Source organism: Xiphophorus maculatus, chromosome 24 (assembly GCF_002775205.1).
Source record: "Xiphophorus maculatus strain JP 163 A chromosome 24, X_maculatus-5.0-male, whole genome shotgun sequence".
Lineage (NCBI taxonomy): Eukaryota > Metazoa > Chordata > Actinopteri > Cyprinodontiformes > Poeciliidae > Xiphophorus > Xiphophorus maculatus.
The window spans coordinates 6,403,559-6,426,498 of record NC_036466.1 but is presented as its reverse complement, the minus strand read 5'-3'; the positions used below and the strand labels follow the sequence as shown (position 1 = coordinate 6,426,498).

The following is a 22,940-nucleotide window of genomic DNA, read 5'->3' as shown; positions in this document are numbered from 1 at the left end:
GGAATTATTGTTTGAAATACTTTGACCAACAGCGTGAGCTTGACGTACAGAGAAGATATTTCGTTTTTAAAAAAATACTTGACCAGAAGAAGAAGAGAGGTCGACGTTGCTGGGGGGACGCAATACTGCAGCGCACGCGACTTTAACCTGCACATGGGAATGAACGCTAACATGACTTAGGCAATATTTATCTTAATTTTTAGCTTTATTCACCATCACTAAACAACAATTTCTTTTCGACTCTTTATGGAGTGGCAAGTGCAAAGTCTACAGAACAGCGTTTGTTTTGTATGTGTTTGTGTTCCGTTGAAATAGGGGGCAGCTAACGAGAGCTAGCTTGTCATTTCATTACTGGAGGGAAGCATTTTGACCTTGTTAGCCGAATACGTTAGTTTTTCCTACTAACAGATCATTTCTTGTGCCTGGCTTCTATTTAAGAGTGTTACTGACTAAAACATTGGGAATTAGTAACGTATTGCCTGTTTACGTGTCACCTGCTTGATATTAAAATATACATGACCTGCATATTATTTAAAACGAGCAAACAAAACCTGTTTTATTTACATATTTAGGTAATTAAACTCAATCTAATTCCACAATATGACTATGTGGGTGACAAATGACATCATAAAATGGTCACTGCGCCTTTGCTGCCGCAGGTTTCCATGGAAACGGTCTAGTATCCCAGTGCTAGCATCAATTAAAGGCTCCTCTTTATCTAGAAATGGCTTTACAGGCTTCTGGGGCGGGAGGCTGAACCAAAGCCGCCTTTCTGGGACTCTTAGTACCACAAGGTTCTATTCCTGTGGTGAGAAGGACAACGAAGATCTAAAAGACAGCAACAGTCTCACTACAGAGAATTCACTTTCTACTGGTGAACTCAACAAGACCTCCTCAGAGCAGAGACAGAGGACTTCCCCGTTCCTAGAACTCCTGCATCACTGCAACTCCCCATCAGACGTGTTGGACCTCGCATCCAAGTACGCGCCCACAAATCGACAGGTCAGCCAGTGCCTCAGCCGCATATGGTTCTCCACAAAGAAGCTATCGGACGAACAGCGGCGCTACGAGTTGCAGCTGATGTTTGAGCATCCTGAATTTGAAAATCTTCTGCAAAAGGCGACGAGGTCTATCCAGTACATGCGTAACGAGGACGTTGCCTACTCCCTTTTGAGTGTGGTCAACCTGGGGGTGGCTCAGCGCAGCCGCGTGATCCAGACCTTCCTTCGAACTTGCCAGGTGAGCAGTCAGAGATTGTCTTCTTCAATTTAAAGACACTCTATTGTTTTCATGTTGACCCTAATTTGTTTTATTCACAAACAGGAGAGACTGAATGACTTTGACGAGAAAGCGCTGTCCATCTTGGCCTCTGCTCTGGAGCGTATGAAGGCTAGTCAGAATGTGGATGCTTTAAAGGAAGGCATGAGGTATCACTTGATATTTTAATTCAAGTATGAAGTAGTGTCAGTTGATTTTTAAGCTTATTTTACAGAGTTTTCTTATGCTTCAGGCTGGTGGTTGAGGCCCGTCTTCCTGAGATTCAAAATGTTTTGGCTCTCCAGACCATGATGCGACTCCTGGGAAGAGATGCTCCAAGAGAGCTCAAACAGAAACTAGAGGTAAGTTTGAGTCTTCACCACTTTAGGGTTTATGATTTTTCTCTTAACTATCTGAATTTATAAATAAATAAATGTACAGCACCTTGCAAATCTATTCGTTCTTGTTGAAATTTTGTTTTTACATTTACCCACTTTACAGCCACAAATTCCAGTATATTCATTTAGGTCATTCATTAGTGATTTACACATACTGAATTTGCAATATTGATATTAATTGAATATGTTTGCAGCTTTAATTTAACTATTCATTCTCCCATCTATCGTTTTCCAGTGAAAACGCTGAAGAATTTCTAAACCGACTGTGTTTTTGTGAAGCACTGTATGTTATTTTCTGCTGGACCAAATCTGCCCCATCAGATTTTCTGTACCCTGTGTGTTTCAGAGGAAGGCTTTATCAATGACTGACCAGTTCAGCCTCCCCAATGCCCAACACATGATCTTCACCATGGCCACTATAGGGTTCCACTCCAAACCGCTGCTGAAGTTTTGTAGTGATAAAATCAAAGGTAACACCTTAACCACAAGGAAAGACTTGTGAATCACTTGAACTGTTGACCAACTTGAAAGATATGTAGGAGATATATTCACTGGTACTTAATGTGTATTTTCTTCCTATTTCTGTGTTTTCTGGTAGACAACCTTCATGACATTCCTTTTAACATACTGTACAATATACTGCAGTCCTATAAGGAGCTTCTCTACAGAGACACAGACCTGCTTACTAGCATTTCAGATCATGTTGCCTCCACATTTGACATATGGACCAATAAACAGGTGCTGGAAGAGACATTTATCTTCTAATCTTTATTTGTCGACATTTGTAAGAAAAGAACTTGCCAACCATATTCAGTTACATAATAATATACCCTTTTTTTTCAGCTGGTCTTCTTCCTGTCTGCATTTAAGGACCGTCTCTTCTGTCCTACCTCCTTAATGGAGCCTTTCACTGAAAAGGTGATTGCCAACCCTGATGCGCTCACCCTTAAGGACCTCCTGTCTGTCTTAGCGGTTTACTCCTCGCTTAACTACGATCTGCGGCATCAAAGACAGGCGTAAGTCACCAACCGTTCCTTAGCAATCAGAATTGTCTGACTAAAGATGTTTTTTACTTTTACTTTTAAATATATATCAGCTAACAAAATTATCAGATAAATTAAAGACCCCTAAGTTTAAGTTCAGGTATAGAACTTACAGGCTTCTTTTCCGTCCATTGAGGGAAAATGCAATGTGCGTCTGCATATTGTAATTAGGATTTTCTCCAAAATAATAACTAATATTTTATTAAATTGCACATATAGAGCACAGTTCAATAATCCCAGGATGAGCTGCACCCAGTTCAAGCTGCTCTGGCAAAACAATCACATTAAATAAGCATACATTTCCTACTTTGTTCTGCTTAGTTTTTCATCAAATGAAGATGGTATTGGACAAAAAAACAGCCTCCTGATATGGGTTGCTTTTTCTGTTTTCCTTTAAATTGTTAGAGCAGCATTCTATGGATCAGGCTTTGGCTTTGACCAACTTCTGCTTGTAGAAACATTGAGGCTAATATTTCAAACATCTAGGAACTGTATATTAAGTGCTTAACTACTGCTGTTGTATATGAAGATAGATTTTTTTTTTCCTTGTTCTTTTTCATATCTTTAGGTTTCTTGATAGTCTCAGCCATGCTCTCATCTCCTATCTGCCCAAAATGTCTGGCTTGGAATTGCTAAAGGCTGCCCACTACCTGTGTGGGATGAATCACTTCCCATCTGCACTGCTGGAGCAGCTCCTGAGTAGTAGTACGCTGGAACAGCTAGCATGTAAGGACAATCAACCCATAAACATGCACTGTTTGATAAGTTAGGCTGTATTTCATTTGTATGTTTGATTTTGCATTTCTAAATGAATCTACTGTCTTCTAAGCTACAAGTTTCACAAAGAGCAAGGAGAGAATGTTTCAGAGAGTGGACATATGTCTCCGTCTGGACCGCCCTCCTCTTCCTCAGCCCTTGACTGTCCCCCCGTCCGTCCTGGGGAACCCCACTCCCAACCCGTTGGTTAATCCGCGCCTCTCAAAGAGCCTGCAGAGTGTGGTGGCAGATCAGGCGAATGCAACTCTGCAGGAAATGTTGGTGGTAGAGAACTTCTACGTCATAGGTAAAGATCTTGGTCTTGGAGGAAAGATGTTGTTGTGCACGAACTGGTTCAAAACACGTGTTTTTATGTTCGCGCTCTCAGATGGTGTTGTAACCATACCTCTTCCAAACCAGCCATGTGTGACGGAAACAAGTAGCATTTCCCCAGCAGAGAGCAGTCAAAGGTAAGGAAATGGCAGCAGTAGACTGGTTGATCTTACAATTAAGTCCAGCTTTTTTGCAAATCTGCAGTCTGTGGCAGGTTTTTCTTTTTTTGGTAAATGCTTATGTCATATTTGGTAAAGTTTGCTATGAAGGCAGGTAATGAGGATGTTTCCAGGTAATGATGTCCGCTGTGATTTCTCACGTGCATCTGCTGCTGTTCTCACAACGGTTTACGGCAACAAAGTCCAAACATGTGAAGTTAGATGTCTTAGACAATTAAATGTCCAAATAGATTTCCATTTAATGGCAAGATGTTGCATATTTAGATAAAGATTTGGGTAAATACAGTAGAAGATAGTCCTACAGATGTAGTTTTTTGTAGGGTTGTGTTGTTTCCTCTATTTATTAATAATTGACATCAGTTTTATTGCATCCATAATAAGTTTCTCCTCATGCAGCTTTAAAAAAAGACTATTAATAACTCAAAAGACTAGTACAGTCTTTCTAATGAGACGTCTTTTGGAGATTCAAGTTGTTTTTGAGAATGTTTCATATCAGCAGCGTAACAGGCAGTTTTAATTGGAGTAATATCGGTACTAATATATGCATCATAGCACTTTATTAATACTTTTGAACATGAGTTTATTTCAAGCCATATTTTTTAATTTAGAGCATAGTAAACATTTAATAAGAACACAAACATGAACAAAATCAACCATAAAGTGTTGGGAAAGGTCTTCAGATGACTGCTGAAACGTTTTCTGATTCATTAAAAAGCAAAAACTTCAGCAGCTTAAAAATAAAAAAGCTAAACTGAGCTGAACAGAGCAGAGTTGGACAAAGAAAAACTTTAAATAGCTGGGGCGTAACTGAAATGGGGTAGCAAAGGTGGGTACAAGGGCCCTAACTGCAAAGACATAAAAGCTGAAGTACGACCAAATAGCAACTGGAACTAAAAGGAGAAACAGGCCTGACAGGAACCTCAGAATATGAGGACAAATATAGAAGAAGAGTAGCACTAAGAAACTAATCATAAGGAACTATAGCAACAATGAAATGATGCTGAACAAAACTAGACATAATTCAAAATAAAAGAAAAAGGGAATAATCAAAGTAAACACGCTAACAGGATTAATCTAGGGAAACTATTCAGAAAGGGTTTTAAACACCCAAGAATTGTTGCATAAAGATCATGAAAAATGTAAGTAATCATACTGAAGAAGTTTATCTTTATTTTTTGTTTTCTCCCTCAAAGACATAGCCAAACCTCTGTATCCAAATCCAGTTATTTTGTTTTTGTTCAAGCTGACACGTCTTTTTTTGTTGTTTGTTTGTTTCATGTTCTAGAATTGCTGTTATTTATACACCAAACTCTAGTTTTTGCTTTGGTACGTCACACCCCCGTGGGCCCCTCGCTCTCCAGATCCGTCATCTGAAGATTCTGGGATACACTCCTGTCTTGGTGAGACTTTTGTCTTATTGTACCCATAAATCTTCCCTGTTGTCTCTCAGTAACAGTTTGGCTACTTCATTTCTTAATACGCAGCCATACTTTAACAGTTTATTAGATGTACTGAATGAACATTGCTTTAAGTGTGATATGAATTCGTACGGTTTAAAAATCTATAGGCAATACCTGTTAACGTCTTCCTGGAATGTGACGTTGATAAAATGCGAGCAGGCTGATGTAGTTGTGTAAGTTGAAATATCGGCTGTTATCAGATGAAGCAAACCTTAAATTTGTATTCTTCGTCTGAAGGTAACAGAGCAACTTCTACAATCTTCATCTGAGGAGGAGATGACGGATAAGATGCGAGGACTCGTTTTTCCAGAACACGCATCAGACGCACAACCTCAAGTGGGAGATGTGGAATCCTAGACACATGAAACAGGCTCAGATTTTATTGTGCAAATTAATTGTTTGTCAAAAGTGAAAACATGTATATAATATTAATAAAGTGTTTACAAATGAAGGGCTCTGAATGTATTTTCCGTTTTTGTCGGCACGACAGAACTGAGCTGTTCCTTTGAAATGCATTTTTTGTTATAATAAAAACATTTTCTATTTTTAAGATTTCAAACAGCTTTACAATGGCATTACAGCAAATACCCGAGATGATCTTTTCTTCTGAGAGTTGCTTATTCAGTCATTGTGGAAAAAAAACTGGGCAATAACTGGCAAATGACAAATAATCTATACGCGTTTTTAGTCATTTGCTTAACTCCCAAATCAGTTTAAAGGCTTCACAGAAACATTATGCTAATTCCGTCAGTGCTTGTGGTGGCTGTGAAAAGAAACTTGCTACTAAATGAAACCAATAAAACCAGCGTGAGCGCTTGCACAGAAACTGCAAGGTGAGCACGGTAAAGGTGGCGCGCCTTTGAAGCTCCGACCTCTGCTGAAAGTACCAACAACCGAAGAGAAAGAAAAAAAAAACACACAAATGTAGGGAGACAGGAAATGGTGCAGCTTGTTATTTTCAGTCTGCTTGCAGCTCCTTGTGTTTATGCTAGTCATCAACCTCAGTTCGGTCTCTGTGTTGATTCTCAGAAAATGAATGAGAGCACATGTTTGCAGGAGAGGTGTCGCAGCTTTTTAAACTGTATTTATTTAAGTTGTGGTCAGTGTTGATCCACAAGGTGTTGCACTGATTTACAAACTCAAGAGAACTCTTTAAATGTGGTTAAGTCCCCTCATTGAGGCACCACCTTCTGTTTCGACCACAAAGATAGGGGTTCCCAAGGACGCATCTTTCTTTTACAGTGAGCGAAACAGGAAGTGAGCAAAACCTGACACTGTCTTTAATATACGCATCATTGTTTCAGACGCCCACATAAAGGAAGTGCTGCTTTTGCTAGAGATGAATACACACAAAAAAATTAAACAAAAGAAACTGATTACAGTTATGTTATATTCATTGTAAGTCCTATAGATAATAAGTGTGTTAAGGAGTGGGATGGACAATGATCCAGCGATGTCCGAATCATCAGAAGTGTTTTGGTATAGGATGCTGGAGTCCTCTTTTCTTCCTGCGTTTCGCAGGAGGTCTGGGTTTGGTGTTTATGTAGTCGCTCTGGGAATCTGCATCCTTCATCTTATACTGCAAGACATTTAAAGCGACTGAATCAGTGACTGGAAGTTGTAAATCTGCACATAGAGAAGTAGCAGGTATAATCAAAGTTTGAAGTCAAGTTGTGGCGTTTGCGGTTTGCTTACGAGTTGGAAAAATATGTAAAAAAAAAATGCTTATAATACAGTTTTAATCCATTTTGGTTGGCGGATTTCTAAAACACAGGAGACCACGAACAAACACTTTCAAACTCTTATTGTCAATGTGACATACGTCCTGTGCAAATCAATCGAGAAGCATACAAGACCTAATTAGGGCAAAGATTTTTTCAGGTGAAGCCATTCTTTTTTTTTTTTGGAACTGACTGATATCTGGAACAATTCACAGTTTTATTTAACTTGACCCAGTTTTATCTGAGTAAAATATACCCCTTATAGCATTGCTGCTGTCACATGTTTCACTCTGAGTCTGTTTGCCATGAGTGCAAAGCAAAAAGACGTCTACATTTGTCTATTTATAGGAAATCATATCGCTCTTGCAACTTTCACACTTATTATTCCATCTTTCCCTAATGTCTTGTAGTCATATTTAGACAGGCTTTTTTTTTTTTTTAATTTTAGCTTTAAATTTGTTTTCATCAAGCCAAAAATAAACTCTCCCCCTTTGCTTTTAGATTATTCCAGCCAGGCCTGAAGGCTTTCTTTGATGAAAAATGCTTCTGCTTTCACATTTTTATATCACAAATATCTGGCAATTTGACAGATATCTGAGATCCTTGTTTCATAAACCTTTTGTGTTGTTGACACTGTTGGTGGTTACAGCTTTAGAGCTGAGCATCTTCGCTTTCAAATACGATAATACTACATGATAAAGCCCTTTATCTGTATTTGTTCTAGCAGCCATTATCCTCAAAAATGTTGTTTTATAATAAAATACTCATAAGCACATAAATATCAAGGATTTATGTTCCTCTAAGCTAAATAAATACTTGCTGAAGCTTTTAATGTCAGGTTCTACAAATTTACCACCAATCAGATAATTAATTAAATAACTAACTGCTTGCATATGTCTTGAGGAACTAAGTATTTCTATAACATGGTTTTTAAAAATGACAAATAATTTAAAGTTGCAATTACTTATTTTTAGTCGTCTGTTTCTAAATAGGATTACGTTTATAATGTATTAAGTTGTTTCATCACTTATTTTCTACCGTCTTTGTGCATAGCCTATATAGATCCATGCAGTATAGATCTGACATGCTGCTCATCATTTGGTTCAGTCACACAAAAGCCGCTGCCAGCCTCATGTTCTGCAAAGAAGGCAGATGTTGACTTCAGATACTGAAGAAGTTATTTTGCTATGAACTCTGGGCTTGCACAGCTTTCACATGTGCAAAAACCAAAGCAGAAACACTTTTATGCTTGACAGCATAAATTTTGGGTGACTGATGTAAAAGAAAACCCAACTGCCCAAGCAAAAAACGTGTCGCTTAGCATGCCGCCGTCTGGGTGCGAAAATGTCATTCAGTGGGATGTTCAAATTTGGAGACTGGCTGGAAGTTACATTCACAAACCTCCAGCTTGGCCCAAACATTTCCAGCTGTAATTATTCACTTCAGCAACTTTTTAAATCTTGTTAAAGAACTGAAGAGAAAGTTGAATGTTTTACACCCGGCCAGAAAATCAAACATTCTCTTGATTCTGCCAGTGTTCAGTTTTTCGTTATTGCAATCAGTACACTGCAACCGGCATGCTTAACTTACATTTAAAAATGCTTCATTTTTATGCTTAACGTTTCTAAATTCCTTGTTCATATTCGCTTTAGAAACATTTGATAATGTTAGTTACATAATGCTGAATTACAATAAGGTTGTCTAACATTAATACCCAATTAACATTTACTATGGGTTAGGTAATAATTAATGTATAGTTACCATTTAATAACAATCATTTAGATGTCTAATGTTTGTTTACTTCTTGGTAGCTTCTAAAGTGTTGCAAAGGTTGTTGATGGACATTTTATTATCCAGCTTCTGTATTTGGTGTTTTTGCTACCATCAGAAATTCCTAAATGTTTAGTTACATGGTTATAATGCCTATTTAAGCTGTTCAAAAGATTTGTAATGGATTGTTAGCTGTGGAGAAACTTTTTTTTTACTTTGTTCTATAGAGAAAGGAAAAAAAGAAATATTTTGACTTTGCACTGACAAAAAAAAAATCAATCAATGATTGAGTTTTCTTCTTGGGATGGGTGACATTCAGGAATAACTTACCCAGATAATCAAGGCAGTAATAGTAGCTGCTAGGCTGTAGGTGCTAAGAAGTGCAACAACCACTATCCAGATCCATACAGGTGTGCCTGCTTTCTGCTCTTCTGGTTTGTTTGTTTTACATTCTTCTGTTTTGCGCGGGCATCCTTGTCCTGAAAGAACCATATGTTAAAAGTTTGTTTTTTTCTTTTTAGTTTATCTTACAGTATGCACACTTAATATTGAAATGAGTTTTGATGTCATCTCTGACATATTCACCTTCCTCAAGGATCAGGACTGTACTGTTGCTGCTGATGACAGGAGGAGGGTAAGTAACTGTACCCTCACACATGTAGATCGCTTGCTTTGTGTTTGCTTTTCTCGTAAGTCTGAAACCAGTAAGTGTCCCGTTCTGGTCTTTTTCTGGGTAGATGTCTAGATCGGTTCGGTTGTGCGGTTTTTGAGTATTGGGGTACACTTGAATCATCTTTTGGTTCTTGAAGAGCTTATATGTCACCTCAGTGTCTTTGTCTTTGGCTTTGGCGTGTCCGGCAGTCATGTTTGGGCAAGGCACAAACACATATTTGGGGCTTTTTGTTGTTGTGCATTGCACGTCCCACTGTTGCTCTGAAGAGAAAAATGTGAAAGAGATTGAGCGTTAATTCAGTTTTTAGCAGTGATCGTACATTTCATTCATACTTGATTGCTAAATGTATGTTCTGAATTAATATTTTCAAAACACCCTTTAAACAAATCAAAAGAGCTTTAGAAAAAAAAGAGCTTCAGAAATCCATCCCTCTTGATATTTTTTGCTTTAATTTTGTCTAACCATGGAAATGGTTGTTTCACAGCAACCGCACGCCCACAGTGGAATCTGCTTGATATCAGCCGTTTTAGGCACTTTTACCTCTCATAGGCATGATGAAAATACAAGTTTGTCAAGCGAGTGGCACAGTTGAGTCACCCAGTGTTGCTGCGTCTGTGCCGTCGCAAAGTTGTGTGCCAAGTTCGGTTTTCTCCAACATAACTGTGTTTGCAGAGACTGTTTTAACTTTGTTGCTGAATGATATTTTGCTGCTTTTCTTGAATTTTCTACTTTGTTGAACTCTACATAGAAATAGATTAAATAACAATAATCCAAGACATGAAACCAGAGTTGTACTTGTACCACACATTATTGTGTTCTTTGGAATTGCCTAACTAAAGTTGATAACCGTTCCTATCGTCATTCTAACCTCTACCGTAACTTGTAAACTCTTATATTGTGTTTTTAACTTACCGCTGCATCTGCTAGGTGACGTGCAGCTCAGCAGGATTATTAACAACCAGTAAACTCCCATCATGGTCCCGACTTCTGCACGGACAGCGACGACTTGCTTCTAGCAGAAGGATCTCCCCTCATCACCGACCAACTCTAAGCTCCTGCGACGAGCTGCATGAAGCCGTGTGCTTGCAGAGGAATCTGATCTGTCTCCCTGATACAGTCAACCCCGCTTCCACGCACGTGTTCTTGTCATGTTAATACATCATATCCTCACTTTACTCCCCGAACGAAGCTCACCCACAGAGCTGCAGTGACTGAAGCTCATGCGCCCTCTCGAGAGAAAACATCCTGTGGCAGAAAACGCCTCGTCTTATGAAGTTTCCGCTCTCTCCTGGGGTTTATGACCTCCTGTGACTTACAGCTTGTGATCATGAATCATGAATTAAACAAAGAAATCATCAGATATTTGCTTTCCTCCCCCCCCCCTGCTTTCTTTTGTGTGTGCTGTTTAACTTCTGAGATTTTATTTTGTCAGAAAGTACGTATTGGAGAAATGAAAGCCACACAGGTCACACAAAACACTCTGGTACGTGTTGTTTTTATTTGCTCTATGCACCCCAGATCACCCTTACTTGTTAGAAATAGAACTTATTTGCTGGAAAACGAAACTATAAGGTTGTATAAGTGTGATTCCTTTAAAATTAACACAAAAATAACATGCGGCACAAATGGGTACGTAAAGAATTTAAGTATAAAATGATGTGAGGTTTTATGTGTTAGTTGATTGAAAGCACGCATCTAAAAAAAAATTATTGCAAAGTCCTGAAGTTGTTTTTGTTTGTCAAAACGTTTCCTTTTGCAGCGTAGATGTTGGATAGCATCTCTAGTTTCCTGTAAATGGTGCAACATTTGTAAGGAAACTTGCAGATTAGCCTGCTACTGACTCTTGTTGAGTGTTTAGTGAATTTGGATGTTTGAAGTTAGCCTGACACCGCCATGTCATGCTGGTCAGCAGTTTGGTTATACACTGCTGTGGGATGGCATCATCTTCTTCAGCCAACAGTTTAAGTTCCTAAGAGTGGAAATAAGGGATTACCAGTTGCTGTAGAATCTAGTTTTAATATCTCGTTGCTTCGAGATTGCCTCCATTTATGGCCGAGATCAACACCAAAACACTCCCTCTACCAAAATTTGTTTGGCAGTGGCAGAGAAAGACTGGCAAGTTTTGTGTGAGTGCGGCTGAAGTTCTAAAAGTTCAAATTATGACCCTCCAACATCCACTTCTCCCTTTTTAGTTTGTTTTTCTCCTAATGTAACATTATGAAACACATCCAAACATCTCCACTTTGGGCTCGACCGTCTGAAGTACCTTTCTGTGATTGCACAACTAAACGAAAAAGGGCAATTGCTCTGGTTGACAGCAGCAAACGCTCCGCTGACATTTATGTGCCTGACATTGTGTGATTTCAGGAAACGCTGACAGACAGAGAAAGACACATTTATGAGAAGTGATTAAGAAACACAAAGTATTATGAGTCATTATCTAAGGAGCATGTACAAGAAAAGCATGTTCAGACCAGGTATAGGAGATGACTTGTCTGAAACGTGTCAGCATAAACGTCTTGGTTAAAAAAAAAAAAAAAGAGAAAAGAAGTGATCAGAAACATTCACGTAGATCCACTAGATGGCAACAATGCACTTTATAATCATTCTACTGGTGGTTTTCTCTCATCCTGTAGGCTTCATTATTGGTACCCGACAAGCTTTACCTCCTTTTAATAGCCTGTCTTGACTTAAAAATAAAAAAAATTACTGTTCACGTTTCCATTTGCATCAGTTTACTTACATTAATAGGTGTTAGAAACCTTAACTAGGAAGAAAATATCTATTTTGTTTGTAGGATTGTGAAGCATTCAAATCAGGAAAGGACAGAGATCGAAATGGATGACAATTATCTTTTAATCTGCAACACCCACCTCAGACCTGAGGATGGGTCTTCACACAATCCCAATGAAATCCAGTGTATTTCATTGGGATTTTATGTAGTGTATGGAAAATTATACAATGTTTACCTCTCTTTTTCTGCAGCTTTTTTTTTTTTGCAAATTAGCTCAAGATTAGATGGAGAGTCTGTGAACATGAATTTTCATGACTCGTCTCTGATTCTCGGATTTAGGTCTAGACTTTGACTGGGCTGGTTAACTAATCTTTTAGTAGTTAATTTGTACTTAGTGTTCAAATAACTAATACGGAAATTTCACCGCAGTACCACTAAAAGCAACCCAAGTACCGCCAGTGGTACATGTACCGCAGTTTGAGAACCAAGGATTGAAACTATTATGTTGGGTCGCCGTATTAACGCAAAAATATTTTCGGATTTTTTTTTTTTTTTTGTTAAAAAATGATTCATGCAGAATCCCCTCTCTCAATCCCCCCCCAAAAATACTTTAAGGTTTATAGTTTTAACGTCACCAGATTTGATAAAAATATTTAGATGTGTGTTAACTTTTTGCAAGACGCTGCATCTCCCCATACCCCTGTCCTAACGTAATTTCCGACGGCCCCTGAAGGCAGCGTCCATGTCCGTTCCTGGGCTGGACAGGAAACGACGGAGACGCGCAGCGTGTCTCCACAGCAGCTGCGGGAGAGAAGAATGGGAATGGGAACAGATTTGTGGATTGCAGGCGAGGGAGCGCGTGGAAACATGAGGACAGTTTAAAATAGACTCATAATTTTAAAATCGTTAATTATCCACATCGTAACAGGAGTTTGTCCCGATATTTTCTCCCGTTGAGGACAAGGATATTTATTTATTATCTTGGACAGCACTGAGGGGAAAACGGGAAGCCTCTTTGTGAATCCCATTTCACAGTAAGTAGATTTAATTCTCAATTCTGCCACGTCGGGGACTTTAATCGCTTTTATTCTGTTTTATTAAAGCTATTTATATCGATAAAATCCCATTAATGTCGCCTTAATGTTGGATATCCACATTGTTAGCCCATCCCAAACTGTGACCTCGGGGAAAAGAAAACAAGAAGTAGACACAAACAAAAAAAAACATATCCTTCCATACCAGCGTGTGTATGTGTCTGTGTGTTGGCTGTTTTCTGCGTTAGGATGTTTGAATGAGGAGAGTCTGTGCCTCATTTGCGGCCATTGAACAATCCCTTTCTCAGGGAGAAGGGCTGTGCAGCGTTTGGGTCGACTGGGAAAAGAGCCGCCGCTCTCCTGGGAGGGACAATTCAACATGAGCTCATTGTTTGGGAGCGATTTGTCAGTTTTTGTTGGCAAAGCCCAGCTTTGACGCTGCCCGGGAGTATATCCAGGGTGAATTTGGTTTCTCCCCTTGGCTGCATCATCCAGCTAAACAAAAAAGATGTAGCCTCCACCCTGTCACCGGGAGGAGGCTGGCTCAGCCTCTGGTAATGGCCGGGGAGAATGTCGAGCCAATGTTTGGGCTTTCGCTGCTGAATTTGAGGAATACAGCATAACAGAAATGCTGTAAAATAACCGGGTTGTGGGTGTTATGGTTATGTTCAGCCGGTGATTAAAAAATCTCTCCTCTGCAGCTCATCACCACCGGTTTAATCCTCTTTGTTGGGTGACGCTGGCCGCAGCAGATTGGATAACATTCAGCCAGTTTGACCAATGGTTCTCCTTATTATGTGCTCAGCTCTCATTGGAGCCTGGAGTGTCCATAAAATGATTATTTATGACTTGAAAATTGTTTTCCACTGAAGTCTTTGAAGTGTTTTGAACAACAAGAAGATGGTGACCCTGGGTTGACCTTAGTGAGCCATATTTCTAGCTGGCTGCAGGAGTTGTCATGGGTGATATGGCTTTCCACTCAGGGTGCCATGGCATAAGGGGCGCCATAAGACAGAGGAAAAGTTTGTTTCACAAAACACTTCAATGTGGGATTTATGCGGCATTTCAGTTACCTCTGAAGTCATGGCTTTGACGTTAAGAAGTCAAAATTTCAACATGGCGACGCCTGAAGTCATTGTTTGTAGTACCTCTTACAAACATAATTTTAAGCTTTAGTATTCAGCCAGAAGCATCTTCAGATTCATTGCAAAACTGACAGCTACAGGAATGCCATGGTGCATCAGTTGGCACCCTTAACACACCGTGTTCCAAATTATTATACAAGTGATATTTTCTCAGATTTTCCTGAATGGCCAATGCAAATGATGGTCAGTATAATTTTCAAGTCATGAACTATTACAGCATAAATCCAATTTTACTGAACAAAGCTCCCCATGAGAACAGTATTTTTTTTTTTCACAAATAAAAAACTCTAAATGCACTGTTCCAAATTATTATGCACAGAAGATTTTCTAAACATTTTATAAAGAACTGCAAACGGTCATTCTTTGAATGTGCAGCATTAAGTGGTCACATGTACTAAAATCAAAAGCTATTTCAATCAAAAACATCTTAACAGACCAAGTTACATGTTAACATAGGACCTTCTTTGATATCACAGCACAATTCTTGCATCCATTGAACTTGTGAGTTTGTGGAAAGTTTCTGCTTGAATTTCTCTGCAGGATGTCAGAATATCTTCCTAGAGCTGCTGGTTTGATATGAACTGCATTCCACCCTCAGATCTTCTGCTTGAGGAAACTCCAAAGGTTCTCAATAGGGTTGAGGTCAGAGGAGGATGGTGACCACACCATGAGTTTCTCCCCTTTCATGTCCATAGCAGCCAGTGACACAGTGGTATTCCTTACAGCATGAGATGGTGCATTGTCATGCATGAAGATGACTTTGCTACTGAGGTATGGTTACGGTACGGTTCTTTTTTCTTCAATCCTTTCAGAAAACACAGAGACTTCAAGAGTATTTTTTGTCCAGGAAATTGGACGGAGAAATCGATCATTTTCCAGTCAAGAACTCCACCCTTTTCTAATTTCATTTAGGTTTTTTCCCCCTTCTTTTTGAATGATTGTTTGTGGCAATTTTGCATTCATTTCTTGTTGCTTTATCCTTCCTCCTTTTCTATATTACCCAGCATTCAGCGTTTTGTTTCTTTTGGAAGCCACCTCACCTCATTTACATATGTTTTGCCTCTTATTTGGCTTGTTAAACACTTGCATTTCTGTGTGTGACTAAAGCTGGCCTGACTAGTTTATTCCCTTCTCTGCTGACATTTGTTTTCCACAATCTATGACTTAATTTCTAGCCGAACAACACGAGAAAAAGCCACTAAAGAGCCACTTGGCCCGGCCTTTATTCCCCACATTATAATAGATGGTCTGTGGCCTTATAGCACGCTTGATTTGCATCAAGAAAGCAGTAGACTAGAAGCACATTATTCTGGGCATGGAGACAGTGCTGCAACAATGTAGACCATCCATTCTTTTACAGTGCAGTTAATGGGCTGAAAATAACCACTAGCCCTCTGCATGCTCCCTCTTCAAGTAGTAAGTAGCGAGAGGAAAGTAGCAGCACGTCGGGATCAGATTTCCCTCTTTGTCTTGTCAGAGTTGTGACGTAAAAGATGCCCCGAAACGCATCTGGAAAACTCGCTGATGTATTCCTTCGGGCGCTGTTAGCGGCGTCTGTTTCCTGCGCTCCATCCCAGTCCAGAAGTGCTCCCGAAGACATTCATTACGATTGGTTGTGTAAATGGAAAGGTCTGTGGGATGTTTGCTGTGTTTTTTGTTGTTGGAGACAACTTTTCTTGTCTTATTCAGGCCTGTGAGTTTCACCTCAACTGGGTTATCGGATATGAGGAAATGCATGCAAGTATATTGCAATAAAAGTCCAGTTAGGGTGTTATAATAAGATAAAAGCTGCTTAAAAGCAAAGTGAAATCACTTTCAGTCTGATTTCCTTTCTGAAGCTACAAAAATATTTTTTTCCTTGTTTTTAGCATTCTTTGATTCCCTGGAATGTTGTTGATAAGATAAGAACGACCCCTCTTATGTAAGTTTTAAGCTTCAAGAATGATTCTGAGCCACAGGATGGGTTATCCAAAAAGCTACTCATGTTTTTTTTGTGTGTCAGTCCCTCTAGACCACACCTCACAAAAGCTCAAAAGATGAGGCTGGAGGTGCCGATGGTGGTCGGTGTAAGTTTACTCGGCTTGTGTTACAGCCAGAGGTGCAGCTATAAGGGGGATGGCACTTCAAACGCAGCTCCACTGGGAACTGCGGTAGAGGGTGCAGTAGGGGACCAGAACCTGATACCGGGCCTTGTGAAACTATGCAGACCCCTTGAGGTTTTTCACATGTTGTCAACCAAAAACAGCAATGTATTTCATTGGGGTTTTATTTGATAGATAGTGCACAAAAGTGTGCTATGCGTTTGCTTTCAGTCACATTTACTCCGACACCAATAACTAAAAATGCAATCTGCTTTCAGTAGCAGTCAAATAACTTTGTGTGATTTAATCTTAGTTTAAATCCAGATGTTCTGCAAAGATCTTGGCGTTTTGCTAGATAACATTAGAGAACATAAAGACCAAGGAGTGAAAGGATAAAGCTTTGGAGATGAAAATGGGATCCCATAACTGCAGACCTAGCAAAACATGGCTGTTCAAGTGAGATTTGGGTAAAAACAGGCTGAAAAGTGGGCGTGTCCTCAGCTTTTCCCAGGGCACGTGGCTCCAGCCTCTGCAGGGCCTCGTTCTGCCAACATTTCACTGACCTTTGGTGGCAGCTGCCCCTAATGTCTGCAAACAAAGACAAACGTCTAACCAGGGCTGCCCGTAGCCTGCAAAACGTCTGCTGCTGCAGATAGCAGGTTGCTCTTCCTGTTGGCCTTTTCATACTCATATACACACACTCAAAGATTAGCTCATTCCCACTTCTGTTGATGGAAATAAACACTTTGAGGTGCAGTCACACCCCTTTTATGCTTTTGTTTGCACTGTTGCCTATCCTTTTCCAAGGCATTTACTTACAATAAGGCATTATGCCTTAAAAAAAACAACAAAAAAACAGCACAGTTTAGGATCCTAATGCCTCATCAGGAAGTGAGGTGTGTCAGATGACCTGCCTGCGCTGAGGGGAGAATTGATGAACACTGCAGCCAGTTCTCTGCTGATTAGAGCAGGCAGAACGAGGCCATCATCTCGCTCTGCTCTGTGTTTCCAGCAGTAATCTGAAAGCTTGAGCGAATATTCTCTCCTAAAGATGTTGTTCTTTTTTTATTACTATTTTTCTGTTTTCTTCATTTTTGAACTTTTTCCTTTAGTTTGTCTAAGCAGCTCAGGCAGCTAATAACGACAGTTTCTCCAGCTAGAGGCAGGTGGCCGATTCTCTCTGCTCTGTGGTGGGTGACACCCTCCGACCCCCTCCTTTTCCTTTATCCTGTACTATACTGCAGATGGCCCAATTTCATTCCTGGCTGATTGTCAGTTGGCTAAATGTATCCACCTGAGAGAAAACATGAAAAAGTAGACTTCATATTTGTGACAAATCAACACAAACTAGTGCCTACGTTTGAAAAAGAAGCTAAATGATTCATAGTTTCAACATTTTCTCACTAATAAACATAGGAAATGTTCTCTTTTTTTATAAATAGCTCAGTGTTTGTCAGATTGAATGTTTTCTAATCTTTTTACTAATTATTAATTGGATTTAGGTCTGGACTTTGACTAGTCCATTCTGACACATGATATGCTTGGATTCTGATGTTGTTTTAATTATGACAAACTATATTTTCAAGTTTCTGGTTGCACCTCACCTCGTGTGTTGTTAAATTTCCCACCTGTAGTCAGCATGATGGACGCCTGAGACAGTAAACGCCAGAGGGTTGGCTTTGTGCACCCACTGACAAATGAAGTTGAGCAATTGCCCCAAATCTGATCTCTACATCCAAGATTAATAAAACACAAATCCACTCCCTGTGGGACTTATCGTCTGAAATTTCAGCGGCTGTATCCAATATCGGTGCAGAGAACGCAGAAGATGTGATTTATGGCTTTTGGTTTCTTTCTTCACGGGTCTAGATTATGCTCCACCACAACAGTAGGGAGGTGGGATGATGTATGGCATGGGATGTCTGTGGAGTCGGATTCAGGATAATGGCTCTTTGGATCGGAGATGACACGGAATGCTTAAGGCAAGCTGGAGCACTACTCAGAGTGTGCAAAGTGCTAACTCAGAGGAGATACGTTTGTGCTGTCTGGCCCATAGTTATAGACCAGGTGATTCATGAGCTGCAGATGGAGAAGCAGGATTTATACCCTACTCGCTAGATTGCTTTACATCCTATAGTGAATTAAATGAAATAGCGATTACTCTTCTTATCGAGATAAACAGAAGCAGAACCCGAGCAGAGTTCACGTTCTTCTCACCAAACCACAAAAGCTTTTCGTCACTCCACCGTGTCGACTTGCGCAAGCTGCTTCTGTTTTTGTTTTTGGGGTGATGGAGGAACCACACACAGATGTAAGCAAATTAAACTGCTGTTTCCTCCCACGCCACTGCAAAATGCCCACCTTTCGGGCTGAAACGCTGAGGTGAGCGACCTCCGCTTTGAGCGGCGCGCATTGTTGCTGCGTGAACCTTTGACCTCGGGGTTGAATTCCAGTGAAATCCACAGAGGATTCAGCTCTATTTGTTATTTGGGGAAAATGTAATAGTGGCATCATTATGAGGCTATCAGATGTAGTTTAATCTGGTGGTAGTACTATTCTCAAATCAGTTTATTGTGTTGGATTTTAGGTACAATGCCCTCCAAACATATTCACGACTTCTTTGTTATAGAATAATCGTAAATAAACAAATTACATTTGCTACACTTATTAGCAACCCTAAAAACATGAATATAACTAATAAGGATGTTTTTCACCTTCTAATTTTTAATCCATGACGTTGTATTCCTGTAGTACATCTAGATATTTTCTATTGACGTCTCAGTAACATCGGATACATTGAATCACGCGAAGAAGAAGAAAACTGTTCTCCGGTTGTTTTACGTGTGTTCACACCTGTGTGAAACTCAGGATCCCTTTTACTGCCAGGTTTGAACTGAATCTTAGCCACTTTTCAAATGGGAAAGACAAGAAAACATGCCATTCATATGAGAGTGATGGGTTCTGAGCCTCATAAATCAGGAAATGGCTACAAGAAAACAACTAATCAATCAAACATGCTAATATCTATGTGAACATTTTTCAAAAACTACAACTGGCATATAACAAGGAAAGAATATGAGGAACCCCACCTTATGTAAGACTCCCCTGCTGAGTGGCTACAAATGGCATATTTACATTATCATTATCCAACATGTTTAGTGGCTGTTTTGTGGCTAAACTTAACTGCTCAGTTGAACCAAAACACATCTAAAAAGTTGAATTTATTTAAACATAACCCCCCCTTAAACCCATCCATAAATTATAAAACTGTAACAGATTCTTCTAGTTATCCTCTTCTTTAACTGCAGCCACAGAAGCTGTTCTGCAGCTTGACACGCTTACTCGGGTGCAGCCATACATTATTGAAATCTTCCAACTGTTTCAAGTGTTTCTGTGCTTAGTTCAAGCTGCAAACCAGCTCTGATCCAAAAACTAGGGCTGAGCACTCTTTAAATATGCACTTCTTGCATCTTCTTACCACATGCAGGAAAGTTACCCCGCTCATGTCCTCGACAGGCAGCACTTAAGTGGGCAGTGAAACCTCAAGGAAGGGTGGGGAAGCTGGCTGATTGCCCTGCTCATTGGTGGGAACTCGATGTTAGCAGTGACCCCCATCAGAAAGGCCGGAGGAAGCAAAGGCGCACCTGTTAGGAAAATGTGAAACACTTTGGGTGGAAGAGGTTTCATCCGAAAGACAACAACTTGGAAGCGGTGAGATCATCCGTCTTTTTCCTCGCGTCGACTGCCAAAATCTGGAAGCCTCTCTTTTGCTCACACGCCTCTCTGTAGTGCTCTGAATTTACTGTAAGAGCTAACACTGGGAGGCTGCTCTGTTATTTTATTTATTTATTTTTTTCACGTCAGGGTTTATTGAGGACAGCGAAGGAATCTAGAGTTTCACTGCAGTAACCTACAATGCAGAAAGAATTCGGCCAATAAAGGCTGCGGGGCCGTGCTTGCAGTAGCAGAAGTGGATTGGCGCAGATTTTGAAGCAAAATCCCTCGACAGTAACTCAAACTTACAAGTTTAATCTCATAAAGCGGTGTGTGTATGTGCGACTGTTTGTATCCAAATCTGTCGGACTAATACCCCAGCAGCTTTGAAAGTGACTACAAGGTTGTATTGACCGAGTTTCTGGGTTAAGTTGGTGGCTGAGTACAGTTTGTAATCTCTTTTTGTTTGGCTGATCCTCACTCTCCAGTGATTTCTGATTATTTTGGTTCACGTGCCTCACAGCCAACTCCTCTTGGTGAGTAAAGCGTAACCTGCCCCTTTGTTTGCCCATTTATCTGCTTTTGGAGCTCAAGGGAAAGGTCGCTGTTGTGTCTTGACCCCCACGATAGCTGGTGGTGATAGCTGGGATTTGTAAAAGCAGTCACAAGATGTCCACACATCCTTAAAATGTCCGAAATTTATGTATCTAAAATAAAGGCTTTAAAATTTCTTAAATATATTAGAAAAAATATAAGTTAGCCTTAAATATGTGGTAGTGGGACTATTTAATCTCATATATTCTAAGAAGTTTATTTTTCTTGTGGAACTTTTCTGTCAGGATCTGTGACTCATGGTGATTGAGGCTACCGCTAACTAGCTGCTAGCATACCCTTGCTAGATAGCTATCTAGCTTTTTTGTGTCTATCATAGGTAAGTGTAAATTTGTCCACTGTCTGCTGGACAACATTCATCTTTGCCCATATCTCACTTCTGCTGTTATATACAATACTCAGTTTTCTTTGTATGTGATGCAGGTCTTAAATGTCATTCATAATGGTCTTAATTAGGTCTTAAATTTGAGTTGTTGAAACCTGCAGAAACCTTAGTCATGAACCTTGAACTTTTTCACTTTTACGTTGACTGAACGTGGAAAAGTTGGAAGGGTGTGAACAGTTTTGCAAGACAGTGTAAATGAGTAGAGATGTGTATCTTTAATAATATCAGCTGCTCTACTGTAGAGCCATCCCGGTGGTGAGGTTATAGAGTACACAATATTCCTTTGTCGTTACGCAAAACCCAGGCGCAAATAAATCTCCACAAAGCAGCGTCTCTGATCCAGCACGAAAGCAGCAGGTCCAAAATGTGGGCTAATACAAGAAGAATTTCACTGTGCAACGTTTCATGCGTGTTATTGCTAAACCCAACCGGCTGCCAACCAACCAGTGGGACCTCCATTAGATCCCACTGGCCATCGTGGGAACATTCCTGACACAGCATTATTCCATAATTCCCACCATGTGTGGTTTTTCCAGGGGGCGAGTGCTCACTAAGAGCATGGAGAACCCCACTGAGGAGTGGAGATGGGCTCACTGTAATCAGAACCAGACTGCATATTGAATGAGGGGAAACAGCTGAAGGTAAATAATAGTAGAGCTTGTCTCAATAACTTCTTCACTACTGGATCTAAGCTCTGATCTTAAAAAAAAAAGCTCACCTTTTCATTGTTTCTGGTTCAGATTTACACGTAACAAAATTATGTGGATCCTTTTTGAAAAATATTGTTTAAATTATTATATTTTGCACCTTTAGTTAAAAAATAGCAAACAACAGTGAAGAAATCTGAAAAATACACAAAGCTTCTAGAGGAGCTGCGTAAGTTATCCACGGCACAATTCACAACAACCATCATTTAATAATTAAATGTGGCTGTGGGACTTCAAAAAATAAAGCTCCTATAAATATTTTCTGCTGGAGGTTGATCAGAGGGCATAGTCTAAGAGTAGAGTGGCACAAACTAGCATCAAAACAATTACTGGAAATAATATAAAATCTAATTAAAACAGGGTAACATAAAACACATTTAATTAAATTTTACTTTAACCAGCCAGTTTATTAGATAGCTGCCTGTTTACACAACAAATTAGCCAATCAGAGGGGAGGAACATGATGCTTTTAGTAGGGATGTGATGTGATATTTAAGTGCTTCAATAGTTCTAGTCAAAGTGAAGTAAGTTTTGCTAAAATGCCTCATTTACGCTGAGCGGTTCGGTGCAGGTTGGTGTGTTTCAGTGCCAGCTTATTGTGCGATATGACACGAGAGCTTTTCCACCTCCACTCTCACTCAGTTTTAGCTGTGACACCTAGGTGGTAACGTCTACATTTTCATGGTCTAATCTGTGGGGAAGGATTTTTCTTTGCACACTTTGAACCCCCTATTCCCACTGATGGCCACTTCCAGCAGGATAATACTCTGTACTCTGACCCAGAACCTGTTTCTGGTGGTTTGTGTCTTTGAGTTTTATATACCTGATAGCGGGGATTATTTTTGGAAACCTTGGATATCTAAGGGGAATTTAGAGATGTTTCTTAATGACTTCGGACTGTGGGAGGAAGCTGGAGTTTTGGGAGAGAACGCATGCAT

General features: G+C 39.9%; 3 protein-coding genes across 6 annotated transcripts in view; 2 read left to right on the top strand and 1 right to left on the bottom strand.

The window, feature by feature from the left end:
- Positions 1–106: 106 nt before the first annotated feature.
- fastkd2 (FAST kinase domains 2) lies at positions 107–5,804 on the top strand. The gene is made up of 11 exons (XM_005807989.2): positions 107–1,239; positions 1,324–1,427; positions 1,511–1,619; positions 2,002–2,125; positions 2,254–2,393; positions 2,499–2,671; positions 3,267–3,424; positions 3,528–3,761; positions 3,843–3,924; positions 5,252–5,366; positions 5,664–5,804. The coding sequence occupies exons 1-11, from the start codon at positions 601–603 to the stop codon at positions 5,781–5,783; spliced, it is 1,998 nt and encodes a 665-aa protein (XP_005808046.1). The 5' UTR covers positions 107–600; the 3' UTR covers positions 5,784–5,804.
- LOC111607689 lies at positions 5,793–10,973 on the bottom strand. The gene is made up of 4 exons (XM_023329993.1): positions 10,503–10,973; positions 9,503–9,850; positions 9,248–9,396; positions 5,793–7,005 (listed from the first exon to the last, which is right to left on the bottom strand). The coding sequence occupies exons 1-4, from the start codon at positions 10,564–10,566 to the stop codon at positions 6,892–6,894; spliced, it is 675 nt and encodes a 224-aa protein (XP_023185761.1). The 5' UTR covers positions 10,567–10,973; the 3' UTR covers positions 5,793–6,891.
- Positions 10,974–13,067: 2,094 nt separating this feature from the next.
- Positions 13,068–22,940, top strand: part of LOC102234542 (ras-associated and pleckstrin homology domains-containing protein 1-like) — a 40,834-nt gene continuing 30,961 nt past the window's right edge. For 3 of the 4 annotated variants that reach the window (XM_023329424.1, XM_023329423.1, XM_023329420.1), the window contains exon 1: positions 13,068–13,358. The gene's annotated coding sequence lies outside the window, so the exon portion shown is untranslated. Of the gene's footprint in view, positions 13,359–20,210; positions 20,296–22,940 lie in introns of those variants that run through there. The other variant, XM_023329421.1, reaches the window with a different exon arrangement.